Source organism: Crinia signifera, chromosome 3 (assembly GCF_055691185.1).
Source record: "Crinia signifera chromosome 3, ASM5569118v1, whole genome shotgun sequence".
Classification (NCBI taxonomy): Eukaryota; Metazoa; Chordata; class Amphibia; order Anura; family Myobatrachidae; genus Crinia; species Crinia signifera.
Window position 1 is genome coordinate 124,432,877 of NC_139219.1, and position 21,785 is coordinate 124,454,661.

The 21,785-nt window shown below is 45.8% G+C and overlaps 1 protein-coding gene across 1 annotated transcript in view; it reads right to left on the reverse strand.

The window, feature by feature from the left end:
- The window catches only part of LOC146062909 (chitin synthase chs-2-like), a 99,072-nt gene that overhangs the window by 20,057 nt on the left and 57,230 nt on the right, over positions 1-21,785 (reverse strand). Inside the window, exon 13 of the mRNA XM_083174918.1 lies at positions 2,076-2,140. Within this exon, the coding sequence (XP_083031044.1) occupies positions 2,076-2,140 (65 nt within the window). The remainder of the gene's footprint in view (positions 1-2,075; positions 2,141-21,785) is intronic.

The following is a 21,785-nucleotide window of genomic DNA, read 5'->3' on the forward strand; positions in this document are numbered from 1 at the left end:
ACAATCTTTCTAATTTTTTCTAATTGAATTCAGGGCGAAATGTAATAGGGTGGGATTTTTTAGACATGTGCGATTTTTGGGTAAAAATGGACGATTTTGCACGTTTTTGAAAAATCGCACATGTACAGATGGGGCAGGTCCCATCTTGGCAGGGGATGGCGATGGCGACGGCAGCCGCCATCCCCTGCCAGCGCCATATCGATTGTGAGAAGGGGACGGCGCTTCCAGCTGCTCCCCCGGGTTCCCGCCGCCTGCCCGCACCCCCCCCTAACCCTGTCCGTCTCCCTGAGGCGGAGACGGACAGGGTTCCCGTCGCCCCGCCGACGGAGATTAAGACGCGCGTGCGACGCACGCACGTCTCAGTCTGATGGCTGGCGAGGCTGCTGGCGGATCGCCAGTGGGGACGTTCTGGCGATTCGCCAGCCAAGAAGAGGCCTGTAATAGGGTGTGATTCGCGGGAAAAAAATCACACTTTTTGCCATGAAATCGCACATTTTGAAGTGGTGAATTTTAGTCACACTTCAATTCGCATCCAGATGTTTTCCCATTGGAAAGCATCTAACTCGCACATGTAATAGGGTGTGATTTTTGGTAAAGGTTACCAAAAATCACCAAAAAATTAGACCAGGTTCTGGCTGGCGAATTTGACAGAACCATGCACAGATCATTGTGATCTGTGCATGGTTCTGTCCAAAAAAAGGGTTAAAAAAACAACAGAAAAAAATGGCGTGGGGTCCCCCCTCCTGAGCATACCTGTAAGTCCCAGTGGGCCCTTTATTGCCCGACATGCTGGGACTTGTGGTTCTCCAAGTCCCTACATGTGGTGCAGGCTTGCTGGGACTCATAGTTCCACAGCAGTATACAATAGTTTTTCTTTCTTTTTACACCATTTATCAGCTGGATGCCTAGGGGGATCGAGGACAGCCTGGGGCTTCAGCATAGGCAGGTAAGTTCTGGTGGGGTCCTTCTTTGGTGGGGTCCCTACTCCTCCAGGACCCCTGCCCATGCTGACCAGTCAGGGGGTGAATGCTTTGTATAAAAAGACTCCCCCGGCTGTGGCATTACCCGGCTGGTTGGGCCCGGTGCTGGTTCTTGAAATACGGTGGACCCCTAGTCATTTTGTCCCCTGTATTTTGGGAACCAGGACCGGCCCTTGAGCTTGGTGCTGGTTTTGTAAAATCAAGGGAAATCCTACATGTATGTCCCTGTGATTTTATGAAACCAGGACCGGTTCTTTGAGCCCGGGGCTGGTTATGCTCAGGAGGGGGGACCCCACGCCGGTTTTTTTCTTGTACAAAATCGCATGTTTTAAAATGCGCACATTTTCATGACTGAAAATGCGCACATTTTCATGGCTAAAAATGCGCATTTTCATGACTGAAAATGCGCACATTTTCATGACTAAAAATCGCACCATATCGCACTTTTTGGCCGCGAATTTGCATCTCATTACATATGCAAATTCGCGGCAAAAAATGCGATTTTTAAAGGTGCGATTTGGGGAGATTTTTGAACCTGCCCAAAAATCTTACCCTATTACATTTCGCCCTCAGTGTTTTGCAAAATATGTGACAAATATACCTGAAATCTCATTCCTCATTGCCGCAATATGCAGCAATAACTTTTTCGGGTCCCCCACTGCAATGGTTCCCTAATGACACTATACGCTGTTATTTTTGTTCAATATATTTATGGTTGTAGAAACATACAGTACATTATGCCTAATTGCATCAGAATGTATTTTTGTTGATCCATTTACTCATACATATATATATATGACTATTATCAAAAAGAACTACTCTTTCATTTATTGTTGCATTACTGTATTTTTGTGTTAATTACAGTATGTGATAGGGCAAATATTTACACCAAACTTTAAATTTCCATTTTAAATAAAGTAAATATAATTTTATCTCTGTATGTTTAGGGTTCTGTACCGCTTATTCTATGTATTGATTTTATATTAGTGTCTCTGCTACAGTACCTAAAGAATTGTTACTTAAGAGACTATTGGACAGCTACAAAAGACAAAAACTAATTTTTATATATTTGAACCCAAATCCACCATTGCCCACCTCCTCTAGATTCTCCACTTTTAGTATAGTACGGCTTGTTTTCATATGTATTTGCGAGATCCAACCTAAATATAGAAAGAGAAGGAGAAAAGATTTATTAAAGTGCTGTACACTTATTTTAGAATTAAGCTATTATTTATCCACTTTTACAAAGAGCTGTCACAATAATGAAAATGCACTTACACCAGCTCTTTTTATGGTAAATAAAATCGGTACAGCCACCAATTCCTCAACACACCCTCAAAATGCCTTCACTAAACAGACTATGGGGTATTCGATCTGTCCCAATAGGGGAAATATCGGCACTATTCAGTGCTGCCATTAACGACAGCACTGAAGGGTGCCAGATCCAAGTTTTTAAAAAGTCGGATCTGTTTTGTAGAAAATACCTGTGGATTGTCAAATTCACGACTGTTCTTCGACAATCCATGGACATTTTTTGCAGATCCAACAGCCGGAAATTTCCGTCACTCAACAGCCTGAACATTGACTCCAGCTGTCCTTACATTCGGAAGTACTAAAAACGGCCCGGGTGCCCAACTGTCGGACATTACAACAGTCAAAATCCCAGATTTAATACCCCCTATGTATAACTGCCCTGTTGCCATCCGGTTATGTCCATTCAGCATAATGTAGAGCTGTGACTAAGATGTATAATTCCTTGGTTTGCTTTTAGATACATATGCTTGGCTACAAAGTACAGTGGGCAGATATTACATCTGCTGAAAAGATAAAGTCGAGAAAAAGTGGAGATAAAATGAAAGGAGATAACGCACCAGCCAATCAACACCCAACTGTCATTTTTCAAATGCAGTTGATTGACTGGTACGTTATCTTCTTTTAATTTATCTCCACTTTTCCTCCACTTTCTCCATTCACCAGATTTAATAAATCTGCCCCAGTATGTGCTATAAAATTCAATAGCTAAAAATTACTTAGTATGTACTAGCTGGGGCATGGTACAAAGTATGTGCTGCAGAGTGACAATATAGCTCTAATTTTATTGATACGCAGTATTGCTACGTGAAATTGTTACAAAACCAATAAAGTACCAAACAAAATTGCAACACTGTTTAAACAGCTACACTGCCCATACACATTGAACAATGCAGAGAATGTGTGTCAAATTCTAATTCTTGGTCCTACAAAAGGACCACCATATGATAAATCAATACAAGTTATTTTTGCCCAACCATATGTGATATATTTAAACAAGTGTACACCTAGGGACCCCGCTAACAGATATTGAATAAGTGAACCATTCACCTCTAGATTCAGGTGGTATCAGACTTAACAGGGGATTACTAGAGGATCAAAGGGCGAATAGCCCTGGATTGTATACTCTATTAGCTGAAATATTGGATGCGGTAAAACGCAACAATATTAACAGCCGCCCTAGACACCAGGTGATATAATCTGATGTGGGGTTAACCTCCATTTATTGTATTACCCTAATAACAAACTGTTCGGAGGTAACTAGTACAATTGGAAAATTGCACAAATAGTGCACACACCAGGAGATCTAAAGATTGGGATATATCGGAGAGATCCTACTGACATTAATGAAAACTCTCTCTTTTCTCTCCCACTATACATGAGAAGTGGCAGTAGCCAACACTAACAATTCTACCCCTGCAATAAGGATTTGACATATCTCTTAGATTGCACTACTCAAGCTGAGCCACGAAACACAGACCTGATCCTGATAATTGTTAAATCAGCATTATATAGCCCTATCAGATTGAATATAGGCAGATACAGCCATCAATAAGAGGGCGACTTCAATAATAGCTTCATAACTATTTATTCAAGAGATCTTGCAGACAGGAGACCAATACATGCAGGCACCGCACGTGCTTCTTTTAACAAACACTGTATTCACCTTGTCTTATGTTTTATGCAGGTTCGTCATATTTCGCAGTTTTAGTTTAAACCCAATAAAAGGTAAATTTTACTGTGTATCCTTTTTTCTTGATAGGTGCACCACACACGTGACAAACCATATTCTTTTCCCTATTTCCTATTGACTCTTTGTCCGTGGTAGCACATCCCTAGATGTTTACAATAGAAAGCCTTCTTAGATATATGCATTCATAGGGGGCCAGAGATTAATATATTTGTACTTTAACTCCATAAGTCTAATGCTATTGTAACCCACTAAAACCCTACTTGTCCTACCTAAACATCACATAAGGCCAGGTCAGCAGCACGCAGCAGTAGTACGTGTGAAAAGGGGCGGGGCTACATGGCGGAGGGGGCGGGCTACATGGAACAGAAGGGGCAGAGCTATGAGGGAGCAAGAGTGAAGACACAGGAGAGGATGAGCAGCTGCCAGGAGAGTAAAGTGTGATTGTACTATGTCGGCAACTAGTGTGGGCATGTGTATAGGTAGGACTACTAATGTCAGCAACTGGTGTGGGCACGTCTATAGGCAGCACTACTAATGTCGGCAACTGGTGTGGGCACGTGTATAGGCAGCACTACTAATGATGGCAACTGCTGTGAGCATGTGTGTAGACAGCGCTACTAATGTCGGCAACTGGTGTGGGCACATGTATAGGCAGCGATACTACTGTCGGCAACTGGTGTGAGCATGTGTATAAGCAGTGCTACTACTGTCGGCAACTGGTGTGAGCATGTGTATAAACAGTGCTACTACTGACGGCAACTGGTGTGGGCATATGGTTAGACAGTGCTACTGCTGTCGACAACTGGTGTGGGCACGTGTATAGGCAGCGATACTAATGTCGGCAACTGGTGTGGGCTTATTTGAATAGGCAGTGCTACTAATGTCGGCAACTGGTGTTGGCTTCTGGTTACGCAGCACTACTAATGTCGGCAACTGAGCTCTAAACTAGCTCCACGGGGGGCGGGGCCACGACGGAGCGGGTGTAAGGTGTGAGAGCTCCCCAGCAGGGAAGGGAATATCCTACCTGTGTAGCGCCGAGTTGCTTTATTCTCCCAGCAAGTGAGTCCCTGAGCCGGGCAGTGTGGAGAGGTGAGACGGTGTGAGTGACGCGGCGCCATAACCTGGAAGTCTGGTGTGTGCCTGAGACAGGATCCCCTGCCGGTCACGTGACACCACCGGCGTCTGGAGTATTGGCGCCCGGAGTGCGGGCGAAACTGAGCACTGAGGGGGACCTGTTGGCGCCTGGAGAGAGGGCGTAAATTGAGCCCTTGGGGTACCTGCTGGTGCCTGGCGTGCGGCCGAAAGTGTGTGCCCGGAGAACTGAGGGGGATCTGTGGCTGGGCGGCCGAAGGAAAAGACGGGGACAGCAGGCTGGAGGCTGAGTTGTGCCTCATACTGTGGAAACTCTGCCGCGACAGACAGCCATAACCTTGGCAGACTAGAGGTGGAAATCCTGGTCCCTGGATGAAAGCGGAGAGTGGCTGAGGTGACACCATACAGCAAGCTAAAAATCAAGTGAAGCCGGTGCACAGTGGCGGATTCAGGGGGGGGGCACCCGGGCACGTGCCCCCCTGTCATTTCATTTTGTAGCTGAGGACCAGGGCTTTCCAACGAGCCCAGCCCCGTGTCTCTAGCCCCCCGGGAACCAGAGATATCGCATGGCAAAGTTGTAACGTTTTTTCCCCATAGGATAATATGGGACCCGTCAATTCTGACCCCCACCCGGTTCCGACGGCTGTCAGTTCCCCCCCTGGCATCACAGAAGCTTGGGCCTTTAATCGCTGGGCCTTTAATATGATATCAGGCTGGTCCATATCGGTCAATCGGTTCCAGAGATATTACGTGTAAACTAATTTTTTTATTTTTGAAATATAATTTCATGGTTGTTCATGTTCTTTGAGGGCAGATCACTCTGGAACCAAACGTTCCAATTTCACTGGACCAAAATCATTCAAAGCCCACTCAAAAGTTCTTCAATATGATACTTGTCTCATGTAAATGGATCAGTTGGTTCCGAAGATATAGCCGGTTAAATAAGATAACTGGTTAAAGAGGGGGAGAGGTGGTTTTCTCTCCCCCTCACACCAGAAAATGCAGGGACTAGGCTGGTGTAAAAGGGGCCAACCTGGGAATGCATTTTCTGGTGTGAAAGGGGTATTATTTCAAATAGCCGGGACCTGCAGTGCTCTGAATACAGCCAGGCTCTGCCACTGTCAGTGGCTATCACTTCTGCCTGGCGGCTGTCCCCCATTTACCACGAGCATGTATTCCCCTTGGCAATGAGCATGTAATCCCACATGGCAATGAGCATGGAACCTCTGGCAATTAGCATGTAACCCTTGGCAATGAGCATGTAGATAAGCAGCACTTATGTAGCATAATTTTTAATAGGCATTATGGTGTTTGACATAATACATAATGGACATAATGGCGTGTAACTTAACGTGTAATGGACAATGAGTGTAAATGTTTAATGCGCGCCTTTGGTGGACAATGTTCCTGTTTATGAAACGTATTGGGAATTTTGTCTTAATCTGTGTGGCATTATGTGAATTCTGGCTCAATCCGTGTGGCATTATGTGAATTTTGTCTCAATCCATGTGGCATTATGTGAATTTTGTCTCAATCCGTGTGGCATTATGTGAATTCTGGCTCAATCCGTGTGGCATTATGTGAATTTTGTCTCAATACATGTGGCATTATGTGAATTTTGTCTCAATCCGTGTGGCATTATCTGAATTTTGGCTCAATCCGTGTGGCATTATGTGAATTTTGGCTCAATCCGTGTGGCATTATGTGAATTTTGGCTCAATCCGTGTGGCATTATGTGAATTTTGGCTCAATCCGTGTGGCATTATGTGATTTTTGGCTCAATCCGTGTGGCATTATGTGAATTTTGGCTCAATCCGTGTGGCATTATGTGAATTTTGGCTCAATCCGTGTGGCATTATGTGAATTTTGGCTCAATCCGTGTGTTATTATGTAAATTTTGGCTCAATCCGTGTGGCATTATGTGAATTTTGACACAATCCATGTGGCACTATTTGAATTTTGGCTCAATCCATGTGGCATTAAGTGAATTTTGGCTCAATCCGTGTGGCTTGATGTGAATTTTGACACAATCCATATGGCATTATTTGAATTTTGGCTCAATCCGTGTGGCATTATGTGAATTTTGGTTCATTCCATTTGGCATCATGTGTAAGGGGCAAGTATAATGGGGTCTAGTATTTTATTGCATAATGTGTAGAAGTTGTATATGGTGTTGTACACTACACTCAAGGACACGCCCCCTGTTGAGTGGCCACACCCCATTTTCCGGAGCGCGCCTTCGGTGCGCGCACAACTGCATCCTTCACTTTTGTCACCATGGTGGGCCTGCGTACTTTAAATGCCAGGGCCTATTTTTAATCCCATTCCCACCCTCTCTCTGCCGCTCTCTTAGCATGTACACTGGCACCACTAACACCGCCCCTCCCCCACCTAAACCCTCTTTTATCATGGTGCCCCCCCTGTCATTTTATCCTGGATCAGCCCCTGCCGGTGCAGTATATTCCTTTTACATACCCTATATCTTATGTGCCTGTTGCAATGACTGTTATCTGGTGCTAAATCAAAACTGGACATTAGCGGTGAACTCTATCTTTATTATTGAAGAACTCTAGCTTTCTTCACATACAGGGGGTCAGGTGAGAGCGGCCCTCTGTGTGAGGAAGTTAATATATAAGGTGGAGTATATACTGGATAACAAATAGCAGCATCTTTAGGCTTGGCATACGTTTGGTCATCACTGTTATTTGGTCCTAAAGGTAATCGGACACTGTTTTAAAAGCCAGATAAAACCTCTAAATCCCTTTCCACCCGCCTGGGGCCAGGTGTGAGCTGTCCTCTGGGTGGTCTGAGGTACGCAGTATACAGCCAGGGCACACTGTGTTGTGACAATTAGCACGGTTAAAAAAAGAGGGAAATATGGGTAAAACTGGTAATGCTGCGGCCGCCGCCCGGCTTGAGAAATTCATTAGATCACAGCCTGGCAACCCCCCACAGACCCCGACTACAACCTCGCATGCAACCCCGACAAAACATAAAAGCCCAGAGAAACCTATAGAGCCCATGTTACAGCAGGTCCTTGAGGCTATTTCCAACTCAGAACAACGCCTCTCAGGGCAGATTAAGGATCTTCAAACTGAAATTTTATCCCTAAAGTCTGATCTTAAAGTCACCAGCGAACGCATTGATGAAGCTGAAAAACGCATATCGCTTCTGGAAGACTTTAACACCCAATGGCTTAAGAAGTGGACTCATTGCACCCAGCAAACCTCCGAATTAAAAACCAAAATGGTCGAGATGGAAGGAAGGCTGAGGCGCAATAACCTCAGGTTTGTGGGCCTGCCGGAACATGCCGAGGGACAAGACCCACAAAAATTTGTGGAAACCTGGCTGACGGACACAATCGGTAAAACGGCATTTACACTCCAATTTGCGGCCAAACGAGCCCATAGAGTTCCTCCTCGACCACCCCCACCTGGGGCTCTACCGCAAACCTTTATTGTAAAATTCTTAAGTTTCTTGGACAGAGACATTGTGTTGCACTCAATACGCACTAATAGGCCCTTGCTCTATAACGGAAACAAGATCTCCGTCTTTCCGGACTTTGCGCTTGAAGTGCAGAGGGAACGTGCTAAATTTAGAGAGATAAAGAAAAAACTGCGTGAACAAAATCTGAGCTACTCTATGATATTTCCATCCAAATTACGTGTGGTGGATAATAATGCAACACAATTTTTCTCTACCCCAAATGAAGCTGCCCAGTGGCTGGACACTAAATCCTTTGGCTCTAAGCAAATGGCTGCTATATAGTATAAAAATGCTACTTAGAAAAAGTAAACTGCTGGGGCGCTTCCCGCTCAGGGGTGGCCCTTTGTGCTTTTTTTTTAGCCCCTATAGAGTGCTTTTTTTTTTTTTATACATTGCTGATTTTTTGCTCTTTTTTTCTGTTTATTCTTCACATTTTTTTGGGGGGGGGGGGGGGATCAGGTATACCTAGAGGGTTTGGGTATACAGGGTGGAGGGAGGCGGGGACCAGCTTGGAGACCGCTAAACCTGTAAAGTACTGTTCCGTGTCTATAATTGCAACTGTTCTTACTGATCCATACGCAGACTTTGCCGAGAGGGAAATTATTAACCCTTTGGTCAAAGCCTGGGGGGATGAGGGTATAATGTTTCATATGAGGTCTGAGTATAAAGCAATGAAGCTGGGATGGAGAATGTCAAGTTTTATACATTTTGTCTATAGATATCCTCATTGGTTCTTTGATGGTCATTATAAAGTGTAAGAATCATGGTTGAGATAATAATTAGGAAAATTAATGATTAAATTACTATCCTGGAATATTAGGGGGCTAAATAATAAGATTAAACGCTCTTTGGTGATGAACCAGATACGCTCCTATGGGGCGGATATTGCCTGCTTATCAGAAACCCATTTAAGAGGTGGCAAACTCATGGCCCTGAAGCAGCGCTGGGTTGGCTGGGTATTTCATGCCCCGTTTACAACCTCCTTTAGAGGTCTTTCTATACTTGTAAAGAAATCACTAGCATTCATGAGTAATCGGGTGGAGATAGACCAGGGTGGTAGATACATCTTTCTGGATTGTATTATTAACTCCCTCCCACTGATGTTATTAGCGGTATATATCCCTCCCCCATTTTCTTTTGAGATTCTAGTGAAAGCCATTGCCTTTGTCGCAGGTAATCCCACGGCTTCGGTAATATGTGCAGGGGACTTTAATAACATTCTAGACCCACAATTGGATAGATGGAGGGTGCGTCCCACCACAGTGGCGGGTGGAGGTACCCCTTTCCTGAATTTTATACAAGATGTCGGCTGGGTAGACATTTGGAGAGATTACCATCCCGGGGAATCGCAATTCTCCTGCTTCTCCTCATCATATCAAACTTTCTCTAGAATTGACTTAATATTGACATCTCAGGCTTTTACCCCCGCTGTTAGCATGGTAGAATATAAACCCCGGGGTATATCCGATCACTCCCCAATGATCATGGAGTTTTCGGATAAACTACAAAGGGGTCAAAGTTTCTGGAAACTTAATCCAGCATGGTTATACTATCTGGGACAGGAAGACATTATGCATAAACTTTGGTGTGAATTCTGGGAGGCCAACCAGGGTTCATCTAAGGCCGCCATGGAATGGGACACCTTCAAAGCCTTTATGCGGGGTATATTTAGAAAACGAATAACTGAAGTTAAGAAGGCTAAAAAACAGAGAATACAGGAGTTGGAGGAGAAATCCCTGGAGCTGGAAGCACAATATTTAACAAACAAAACAGAAACCGCAAGGCAGCGCTGGCAAGAAGCCCAAAAAAATTGGTTAGAGGCAGTACAGGAGGATGATAATAATAAATTAATGATTAGTCAGTCCGGCAGGGCTTATCAAACATCTGATAGAACAGGGCGGTATCTTCCATACCTGGCAAAAGCAGAGTCTCCCCCCACCTGTATAGGCCCAATAAGGGATAAGCAAGGGCAACTGGTATTCGATACACCACAGATGGGTAACATGTTCTGTGAGTATTTTGAAGCGCTTTACTCCTCTGAGCTCAAGATTACACAGGACGAAATCCAGTCCAAGATAGATAAGATTGAACACCCCAGTTTATCTCCAATCGATAGGGTCGATCTTGACAAACCACTAGAGATTACCGAAGTTTGTCAGGCTATAAATGAGCTTCCGGGATGTAAGGCACCTGGCCTGGATGGGATTCCAATTGAGGTGTTTAAGAGACATATAGAGGTAATTGCCCCTCAATTCCATGCCATCCTGACCCGCTGCTTCGATAAAGGTGAGATCCCTGCGTCAATGGTCGAAGCCAAAATCATTGTTTTTCCAAAACAAGGAAAGGATTCCAGTAATTTAGATTCATACCGACCTATATCGTTACTCTCAAATGAGGCTAAAATCCTCGCAAAAGTTCTAGCTAATAGATTAAAAAAACATATCCTAATCAGTCAGGATTCATGCCGGGAAAATCAACATCGGCCAACTTACACCGGTTATATACTCATCTACAGTTACCGGTGGAACCTGACAGCCACCCAGCAGTGTTATCTTTAGATGCGACCAAAGCTTTTGATGTGGTGGAGTGGCCATTCCTGTGGGCTACCCTAAAAGCATTTGGTATAGGGGACAATTTCATTAAATGGGTGCAACTATTGTATAAATGCCCCACGGCACGGGTATCCCTGAATGGGTGGACATCACCCGCATTCAGGCTTTTTAGAGGCACCAGGCAGGGGTGTCCCCTTTCCCCCATTTTATTTTCCCTTGCAATTGCACCTCTTGCCTGTATGTTAAGGGCACACACGGACATTCGTGGGCTTCTGATGGCACATGGGATGGATGTGGTCTCCCTATACGCCGACGATGTGTTGGTATACCTATTTGATTACAGGGTGTCACTCCCTGCTGTGATAAATCAGATAGCCGACTTTGGAAGGCTCTCTAGTTTTAAAATCAACTGGGAAAAATCAAATATTTTGTATTTGGGGAACGCATCATCCCAGGGTCTGCCTCCTCCGTCCCCACTGACATGGGTGAAAAAATTTAAATATTTGGGGATACAGACAGGGGCGGGCTGGGCCGGGGGGCAGGGTGCCATGTGCCCCCCGGGCCGCTCACCCAGTCACTGGCATCGGGCCGCGCTGGATCCACCTCCTCCAGCCCTCCTGTGCTGGCCGTGGCTGCAAGAACACGGCCGCGGCTACAGGAAAATGGCCGCCGGCCCCCTGCACTGAGTACATGTCCTCAGTGCGGGAGGCCGGCGGCCATCTTCCTGTAGCCGCGGCCGTGTTCTGGAAGCCGCGCGCAGGGGGCGGGGCCTTGCCGGTAACATCAAAGCCTGCCACCGCAGGGTTGTGGAAAGTACTAGTGGCCGAGCTGCTGGCACAGTCAGGACGTGTGTGGATGGGAGGAGCAGGGGAGTCAGCAGCAGCCAGGGCTTCTGAGGTTGGCCCCGCCCACCACACTCCGTGCATCAGCCTGCTGCTCTCCCTGCTATGTCCTCCTGTCACCGGCTGCCCTATGCTGCTTCCCCCACCACCACACAGACTGCTCCCATCACCCTGCAGGGTCCCTGCACTCCCCTGGAAGGAGTAACACAGGCAGGTGAGTGTGCTGGGGAGTGGGGGTGTAATATGAGGGCATCACACAAGCACATTGTTTAATGTGTTTGTGTGGGGGGAGGGGGGGGGCTGTGTATATAATGCATTGTTTAATGTGTTTGTGTGGGGGGAGGGGGGCTGTGTATATAATGCATTGTGTAATGTGTTTGTGTGGGGGGAGGGGGGCTGTGTAGCTAATGCATTGTGTAATGTGTTTGTGTGGGGGATGGGGGCTGTGTATATAATGCATTGTGTAATGTGTTTGTGTGGGGGGAGGGGGGCTGTGTATATAATGCATTGTGTAATGTGTTTGTGTGGGGGGAGGGGGGGCTGTGTATATAATGTAATGTGTTTGTGTGGGGGGAGGGGTGCTGTGTATATAATGCATTGTGTAATGTGTTTGTGTGGGGGGAGGGGGCTGTGTACTGTATATAATGCAATAATGAGTGGACTGTTTATGAGCTGCTGTGTATAAATTAAAATTGGGGTGTGTATAATGTAATATTTGGGTGTGTATAATGTAATAATGTGCTGTGTGTTATATGGTGTGGCTGTGTATAATAGACTATGGGCCTGATTCAGACCTGTTCAGTAGGTTGCATATATTTGCAGCCTAGTGAGCAGGTAGACGCGATCCAACATCACGCCAATACCCCCCCCCCGCGTGCGAATCCCCGCATTAGCATGAAAGTGGATGTGTACTTTTACACATCCCCTCGCATGTGGCCACACGGGAGAGAAATCATTCGATGGTCGCTCCCCATCGAATGATTTATTTTCCCCTTCGCTGATTAAACAGTCTACTGACTGACTGACTACTGACTGACTGTCTTTTATCCTGGCCAAATTCAGGCCGGGAGCTGATGTCATCCGCCTGCCATAGACATGCTTGCGTTCACAGGGGTACGTCCAGCGTGTTTATTGGCGCACCCATAAAACGCTGGGCTTTTCCCTGCTAGTGCCCTGTGTCCTCCAATACTGGAGCGAACGCCCCAGTGAGTGTGAAAGTCAGCGAAGGCAATTTACCAGGGAAGTTGCACATGCGCATATTCGCGCATGCGCGACCCCCACCTCAATGGTGCTGCATTTTATTAGCGCCTGGAATCTCCCTGAAACTAGTTTTCAAAAGTAGGCAAGTATGGTCGGTAGTAGCCTCCCCGGTGGGCAGGAGGGGCATGTACTGCGCTCTCCCCTGCTCCCCCTCCCCCCAGCAGCACAATGGTGAGTTGCTGGTGGGAAATTCGGGCACTGTGGGGCATATGTGTTTCTGGCACTGTGGGGGCATATCTGGCACTGTGGGGGCATATGTGTTTCTGGCACTGTGGGGGCATATGTGTATTTGGCACTGTGGCGGAATATTTGGCACTGTGGGGGCAAATCTGGCACTGTGGACATCACATTGTGTGGTGTAATGGGCATCATGGTATGGGGCGTAATGGGCATTACGGTGTGGGGAGCATTGGGTAATTGCCATCACAGTATGGGGTGTAATGGGCATCAAGGTGTGCGGCATAATGTGTAATTAGCATCACAATGTGCAATCTGCAGGTACACAATATAATCATGGTACAGGTCACAAGCCTAATTTTTCAGTGTACCGCCGGCGCGCAACAAGCATTCTGGGTACTTGTGAGTTATCTGGACGCCCGATTTTTTGATTGTATGCCTTAAGTTAAGGCATACAATCAGATGCGATGCGATGCGATATCGCATCGCATCGCATCGCATCGCATGCGACCATCGGATGCGATGACCCGATTTTTCCATAGGAATCAATGTTAAAATGATTCCTATGGAAAAAGGGGTCCTTTTCATACCCCTACTATCCAAGTGGGCATGGAGTTGGATATAAACCTGTGGCGAGCGTAGCGAGCCACCGAGCCCGAAGCGTGGCGAGCGAAGCGAGCCCCGCGAGGGGACGGTATTCCGTGTCCCCTCGCGGGGCTCGCTACGCTCGCCACGCTTCGGGCTCGGTGGCTCGCTACGCTCGCCACAGGTTTATATCCAACTCCATGCCCACTTGGATAGTAGGGGTATGAAAAGGACCCCTTTTTCCCATTGAATTCCATGTTAAAATGGACTCAGTCCATTTTAACATTGATTCCTATGGAAAAATCGGGTCATCGCATCGCATCGCATCGCATCCGATGGTCGCATGCGATGCGATGCGATGTGCCCGATCCGACCCGATTTTGAAATCGGGCGTCCGGATAACTCACAAGTACCGCATTCTGTCTTCCAGAGAGTTGGGGGGGGGGGGCGGCGATGGTGGTATGGGCCAGTGCTCTGGACTTGCCCCCTAGGCTAAAAGTTGCCAGCCAGCCCCTGGATACAGATAACCCGAAATTCTGAGGAATTTGCCCAGTATAATATGCTTCCAATTTTGAACAAACTAGACTCCAAATTTAAATCGTGGAGCAAATTACCACTCACAGTAACGGGCCGCATCAATTTAATAAAAATGGTGGTCCTCCCACAATTGCTATATATAATTGAGCAGGCCCCAAATTTTCTCCCTAAAGCAATATTTAGGCAATTCAATAGTAAACTCTCGTCCTTTATATGGCATAATACCCGCCCAAAGGTTCAGCTTAATATACTAACAATGGATAAAGGAGCAGGGGGACTGGGTCTCCCTGATTTTCGATTATACTATCTCTCTGCCCAAGTGGCTCAGCTCCGCCCCTGGTTAGTGGAGGGGGAGGATAGCGACATGGCGCTCGCCGTGGTTACGGTGGCATCACTGAGCAATAATCCTAAAAACAGGATTCGACAAACTAGCATTCAACTAAGGGACCCACCAATAGTGAAACAAGCTATAAAAACTTGGAAGGAAGTAAATAGAATCTTGGATATACAAAATATAGATCCCCTGCATCCTATAGACGATCCGGTTATGTTTAAAGAATTAACAAAAATACAAGTTAAAGAAGTCTGGCATCGTTACTCTATTACAACCTTGGGCCAAATAGTTTGTTCGGGTCGGTTAAAAACCTTTGCGGAATTAAAAACGGAATTTGGTCTCCCTAAATCATATCTATACAGGTATTTGCAGTTGAAGGCGGCAATGGGGGCACAATTTCGTGAAGGCCTGCCAACCCTAGTTGAATCCCCAATAAAAACAATAATTGGGTTAGACGGGGGGGGGGGGGGGGGGAATTAGTTAGTAGATTATACAAGAGACTTAACCAGGATAAGGGTCAGGATGGAATGGAAGCCTTGAGGCATAAATGGGCACAGGAGGTGGGGCTAATTGAGGAGACAGACTGGCGATTTGCGGTCTCTAATATTGCTCAGGCCACGAATGCCCTGAGGGTACAACAAGTGCAATATAATGCATAGAGTCTATATGTCAGCAACTCGTATGGCCAAATTCAACGGACGCACATCCACACTGTGCCCGAAGTGTAAACAGTATGAAGGCACCTTTTTTTTATCTTTTATGGCAGTGCCAATTGGTGGCTGCATTCTGGGCGGAAGTAATTCAGACTTGTGGATTCAGGAATACCAAGAGCAGTACTGTCTTCAAGAGGCTGTCTACTTAATATAGTCGATTTGCGGCAGCTAGAGCCCGGTGACAGGCAGTATATAACAAAACTATGTGCTCTTGCCAAAGTAATCATTGCCAGAAATTGGATGGCAAGTAATGGCCCGAGTCCAGAATGCTGGAAAGCACTGGTGACCTATACACTCAAGCATGAAAAATATCTTTATACTAGTAGGAATACGATGCATAAATACCATAAAATATGGCATCGATGGTCCGAGCTCTATCCCAGTGGATAGTAAACACATAACATGAAGTTAAATGGTAGATAGGTAATTTAGATAGGGAAACAACACTTATTGATAAATTAACTTAAGTTAAATTCAACTATTTAATTATTATAAAAAAAAAAAAAACACTTTCCTCATGTAAACTAATGAAAGGGTATAATACACCTGTACAATGTATTTTTTGCACTTAGGCTTATAGGCCTATTTACTGAGGCAATATATTTGCATATTGCACTTTAAATAATTGTTAAAAAAGTAATCGTTAGCATTTACGAATGAGTTAAAAAATATCACGAATGCCTAGTAAAAAGGCACTATGCACTTAAAATATGATTGAAAAGAAAAACAGGACACTTCACTTAAACACTGGAAATGAAAAACATGTAAGATAAACTGGGTAAGAAATAGGCAAAGCAGTACATAGTTGAAGAGGATACCCAAAAGGGATACTATAGGACAGATGTAGGTAAAAGAGAGAAAAGGCGAGGTGGACCGGTCAACCAGCTAGGGGAAGGGGGTATGGGGGGAAATGTATTAAATATATGATATATGATTTGAATGTAATGCAATGTAGTTAAAAAAGAAAATTAAACTAATGTCGGCAACTGGTGTGGGTATATTTGAATAGGCAGTGCTACTAATGTCGGCAAATGGTGTTGGCATATGGTGAAGCAGCACTACTAATGTCGGCAACTGGTGTGGGCACGTGTATAGGCAGCGCTACTGCTGTTGGCAACTGGTGTGGGCACGTGTGTAGGCAGCACTACTAATGTCGGCAACTGGTGTGGGCATATTTGTATAGGCAGTGCTACTAATGTCGGCAACTATTGTTGGCATATGGTTACGCAGCACTACTAATGTTGGCAACAGGTCTGGGCATGTGTATAGGCAGTGCCACTGCTGTCGGCAAATGGTGTGGGCATGTGTATAGGCAGCGCTACTGCTGTCGGCAACTGGTGTGGTCATATGGTTACACAGTGCTTCTAATGTCGGCAGCTGGTGTGAGCACTATGTAAAAGCAGAGCAACTACTTTTGGCAACTGGTGTGGGCGTTATGAATAAGCAGCCCTTCAAATATGGGCATATGCAGGAGTTCTCGGGGCATAATGTGTGTCAATATCATATGGGCATTATGGTGCATGGCATATTTTGTAAGGGGAATTAGGGTGTGTGGCATAATATGTAATGGGCATTATGGTGTTCTGCATATTATGTAAGGGGCATCATTATGTGTGGCATATTGTATAATTTGCATTACTGTGTGTGGTATAATGTGTAATGGGCATTATGTTGTGCTGCATATTATGTAAGGGGCATCATTATGTGTGGCATAATGTAGAATTTGCATTACTGTGTGTGGTATAATGTGTAATGGGCATTGAGGTGTGAAGCATAATGTGTTATGGGGATTACGGTGTAATTGGTACTTTTATGTGACCAAGCCCCTTCCTCATGAAGCCACGCCCCTACATTTTTGCGTGCGCCTACGGCGTGAACTCTCACTCTTTTTTAACTCATGGCACCAAAATTGTGCTACTATGTGGTGTAATTTGGAGTGGGAGTACTATTGTGTGCCCATTCCCCTTCCTTGTGAGATCACACATTTTTCTTTCGGTGTGCGCTGTCCCTCTGTAAAGCTTGGGTGGGCGCAAATTTATAGTTTGCAGGAGGGTGCCGAGCCCCCTAGCACCGGCCCTGGTTGAAGCAAACTTAATTTGAACAGTACATTTTTCAAAATTTAAATTCTAAGGTCCTGATGCCGATTTTGTGTGAATTTACCATGCACATGCATAGACTATAAGTCTAAAGAAGCGTAACTTAAATTAGCAGCATTTGTGAACTGATCATAGTAATACAGTATGCATATTCTGGGGCAGATTTATTAAGCTCGGTGAAGTGATAAAGGGGGAAATTTACCAAAATGGATTCGTAAAAAATAGGTGTATTCGTAGGCAGAAATACACCTATTTTTTACACATTTGTATTTTCGGGATTTACAATCCCGAAAATACAACAATTCGTATTCCTAAAGATGGAACATTCGTATTTGTATTTACAAATACGAATGTCTACACCATCGATAGAATACGACAGAAATCACCATTCAAAAGAATGGTGGTTCCTGATGTACTAAGCAGCCGTACTGATAATACGGCTGCTAAGTGGTGTAAAACACCCACGCAAATACGACAGGAAAATACACCTTGCTTTCCCTGTCGTATTTGCTTTAAGCCTGCACGGATCAGTCAGATCCGTGCAGGCTTTAGTGTAAAAAAATAGAAAATAAAAAAAACGGCGTGGGGTCCCCCCCACAGCCGTAACCAGCACCAGGCTGAAGGAGCCGGGGCCGGAAATTAAAAATCAGGGAACCCGACAAATAGGGGTTCCCCGATTTTTAACAACCAGCCCCAGGCTCCTGCTCTGGGGCTGGTTCCCAAAATACGGGGGACAAAATGACTAGGGGTCCCCCGTATTTTAAGAACCAGCCCCAGGCAAAACCAGCCAGCAGGGTAATGCCACAGCCGGGGGGAGACTTTTGATACAAGTCCCCCCGGCCAAAGCATTCATCCCTACCTACCAGTCAGCCTGGCCAGGGGCCCTGGGGGAGTGGGGACCCCCCCAATGAAGGGGTCCCCCCCCTCCAGGACTTACCTGACCAGGCTGAAGCCTGGTACTGTCCCCGATGCCCCTGGGCGGTGGGCATCGGGCTGATTCAAGTGTAAAAAAAAGATGAAACTATTGTTTTTTACTGTGGCACTACAAGTGCCAGCAAGCTGGGACTTGGAGAACCACAAGTCCCAGCCTGCTGGGCATTAAAGGGCCTGCTGGCACTTGTAGTTCCACAGTTAAAAAAATAGTACAATAAAAACACACTGACACAATGAAAATAAAAGTTTAATACATACATTGCACACATACTGATACTTACCTTTCTTGTTCCCGTAGGTAGCCCTCTGTCCTGGTGTCCGCTGTCCTGTGTCGTCCTCCAGGTCGATGTCGGCGGTCCGTGACGTCCTCCAGGTCCATGTCGGTGGTCCGTGTCGTCCTCCAGGTCCATGGCAGGGTCCGAAGAAATCCATGTTGGAGCTGTGGAAGGAAATCCTACTCACCTGGTCCTGTGCTGAAGATGTCTTCTCTTGGTCCGCGGTAATCCAGGTAATCTTCACAGCTGTCGCCGGTCCCCGCACTGTCCGCATCGCACTGAGGAGAGATGCTGAGATATTTCATACTCGGCGCCTCTCCTCAGAATGATTTCTATTGGCCCCCTAGCGGCCAATCAGGAGCCAAGAAAGTCGGCTCCTGATTGGCCGCTAGGCGGCCAATAGAAATCATTCTGAGGAGAGGCGCAGAGTATGAAACATCTCTGCATCTCTCCTCAGTGCGATGCGGACAGTGTGGGGACCGGCGACAGCTGTGAAGATTACCTGGATTACGGCGGACCAAGAGAAGACATCTTCAGCACAGGACCAGGTGAGTAGAATTTCCTTCCTCAGCTCCAACATGGATTTCTTCGGACCCGGACCCCGCCATGGACCTGGAGGACGACACGGACCGCCGACATGGACCTGGAGGACGACACGGACCGCCGACATGGACCTGGAGGACGACACAGGACACCGGACACCAGGACAGAGGGCTACCTACGGGATCAAGAAAGGTAAGTATCAGTATGTGTGCAATGTATGTATTAAACTTTTATTTTCATTGTGTCAGTTTGTTTTTATTGTACTATTTTTTTAACTGTGGAACTACAAGTGCCAGCGGGCCCTTTAATGCCCAGCAGGCTGGGACTTGTGGTTCTCCAAGTCCCAGCTTGCTGGCACTTGTAGTGCCACAGTAAAAAACAATAGTTTAATCTTTTTTTTTACACTTGAATCAGCCCGATGCCCACCGCCCAGGGGCATCTGGGACAGTACCAGGCTTCAGCCTGGTCAGGTAAGTCCTGGAGGGGGGGGACCCCTTCATTGGGGGGGTCCCCACTCCCCCAGGGCCCCTGGCCAGGCTGACTGGTCGGTAGGGATGAATGCTTTGGCCGGGGGGACTTGTATAAAAAGTCTCCCCCCGGCTGTGGCATTACCCTGCTGGCTGGTTTTACCTGGGGCTGGTTCTTAAAATACGGGGGACCCCTAGTCATTTTGTCCCCGTATTTTGGGAACCAGCCCCAGAGCAGGAGCCTGGGGCTGGTTGTTAAAAATCGGGAACCCCTATTTGTCGGGTTCCCTGATTTTTAATTACTGGCCCCGGCTCCTTCAGCTTGGTGCTGGTTACGGCTGTGGGGGGGACCCCACGCCGTTTTTTTTTAAATATTTATTTATTTTTCTATTTTTTTTTACACTCTGCAGCCTGCACGGATCTGACTGATCTGTGCAGACTGCTAGAAAAATTTGTATTAGCGGCCGTATATATGGCCAGCTAATACGAATGAATACGACATCGGAGGGTTACAAAGCAGTCGTATATGACTGCTTTGTAAATGACCCTCCGGAACACGACTTTGCATATGACTGAAACAGTCGTATGCAGTCGTAGGGAAAATACTAATACGAAAAACTAGGTTTTTCATATTAGTAAATTTCCCCCAAAGTGTCTGGTTTTTATCACCTGCCAATCAGCTCCTACCTGTGATTTTTCAAACCAAGCCTGTAACTTCACAGATAGGAGCTGATTGGCCAGAGAAAAAAAACAGACATTTTGGGGGAAATTTACTAAAGGAAATGTGTAAAAAATAGGTGTATTTGTATCCAGAAATACACTTATTTTTGACATTTACTATCCCGAAAATACGGTAATTCGTATTCGTATTGATAGCACATCAATACGACTACGAATTGCCGTATTTTTGGGATAGTAAATGTCAAAAATAAGTGTATTTCTGGATACAAATACACCTATTTTTTTACAAATTTCCTTTAGTAAATTTCCCCCTTTATGACTTCACCGAGCTTAATAAATCTACCCCTCTGTTATTTATGGATATACACTTTTGGTGTTTTCTTTGAGTAATTTACTTCCATTTTCCTCCCAACTCTGGGGGAAATTTACTAAAGGAAATTTGTAAAAAATAGGTGTATTTGTATCCAGAAATACACTTATTTTTGACATTTACTATCCCGAAAATACGGCAATTCGTATTCGTATTGATGTGCTATCAATACCAATATGAATTGCTGTATTTTTGGGATAGTAAGGGGGAAATTTACCAATATGAAAAACCTAGTTTTTCGTATTGGTATTTTCCCTACGACTGCATACGACTGTTTAAGTCGTATGCAAAGTCGTGTTCCGGAGGGGGATTTACAAAGCAGTCATATACGACTGCTTTGTAACCCACCGATGTCGTAGGAATTCGTATTAGCGGCCGTATATACGGCCGCTAATACAAATTATTTCTAGCAGTCTGCACGGATCAGTCAGATCCGTGCAGGCTGCAATGTGTAAAAAAAAATAGAAAAATAAATAAATTAAAAAAAAAACCGGCGTGGGGTCCCCCCCACAGCCGAAACCAGCACCAGGCTGACAGAGCCTGGAGCCGGTAATTAAAAATCAGGGAACCCGACAAATAGAGGTTCCCCGATTTTTAACAACCAGCCCCAGGCTCCAGGTCCGGGGCTGGTTCCCAAAATACGGGGGACAAAATGACTAGGGGTCCCCCGTATTTCAAGAACCAGCCCCAGACCAAACAAGCCAGCAGGGTAATGTCACAGCCGGGGGACACTTATAATATAAGGTCCCGCGGCCAAAACATTAACCCTACCGACCAGTCAGCCTGGCCAGGGGCCCTGGGGGAGTGGGGACCCCCCCAATAAAGGGGTCCCCCCCCTCCAGGACTTACCTGACCAGG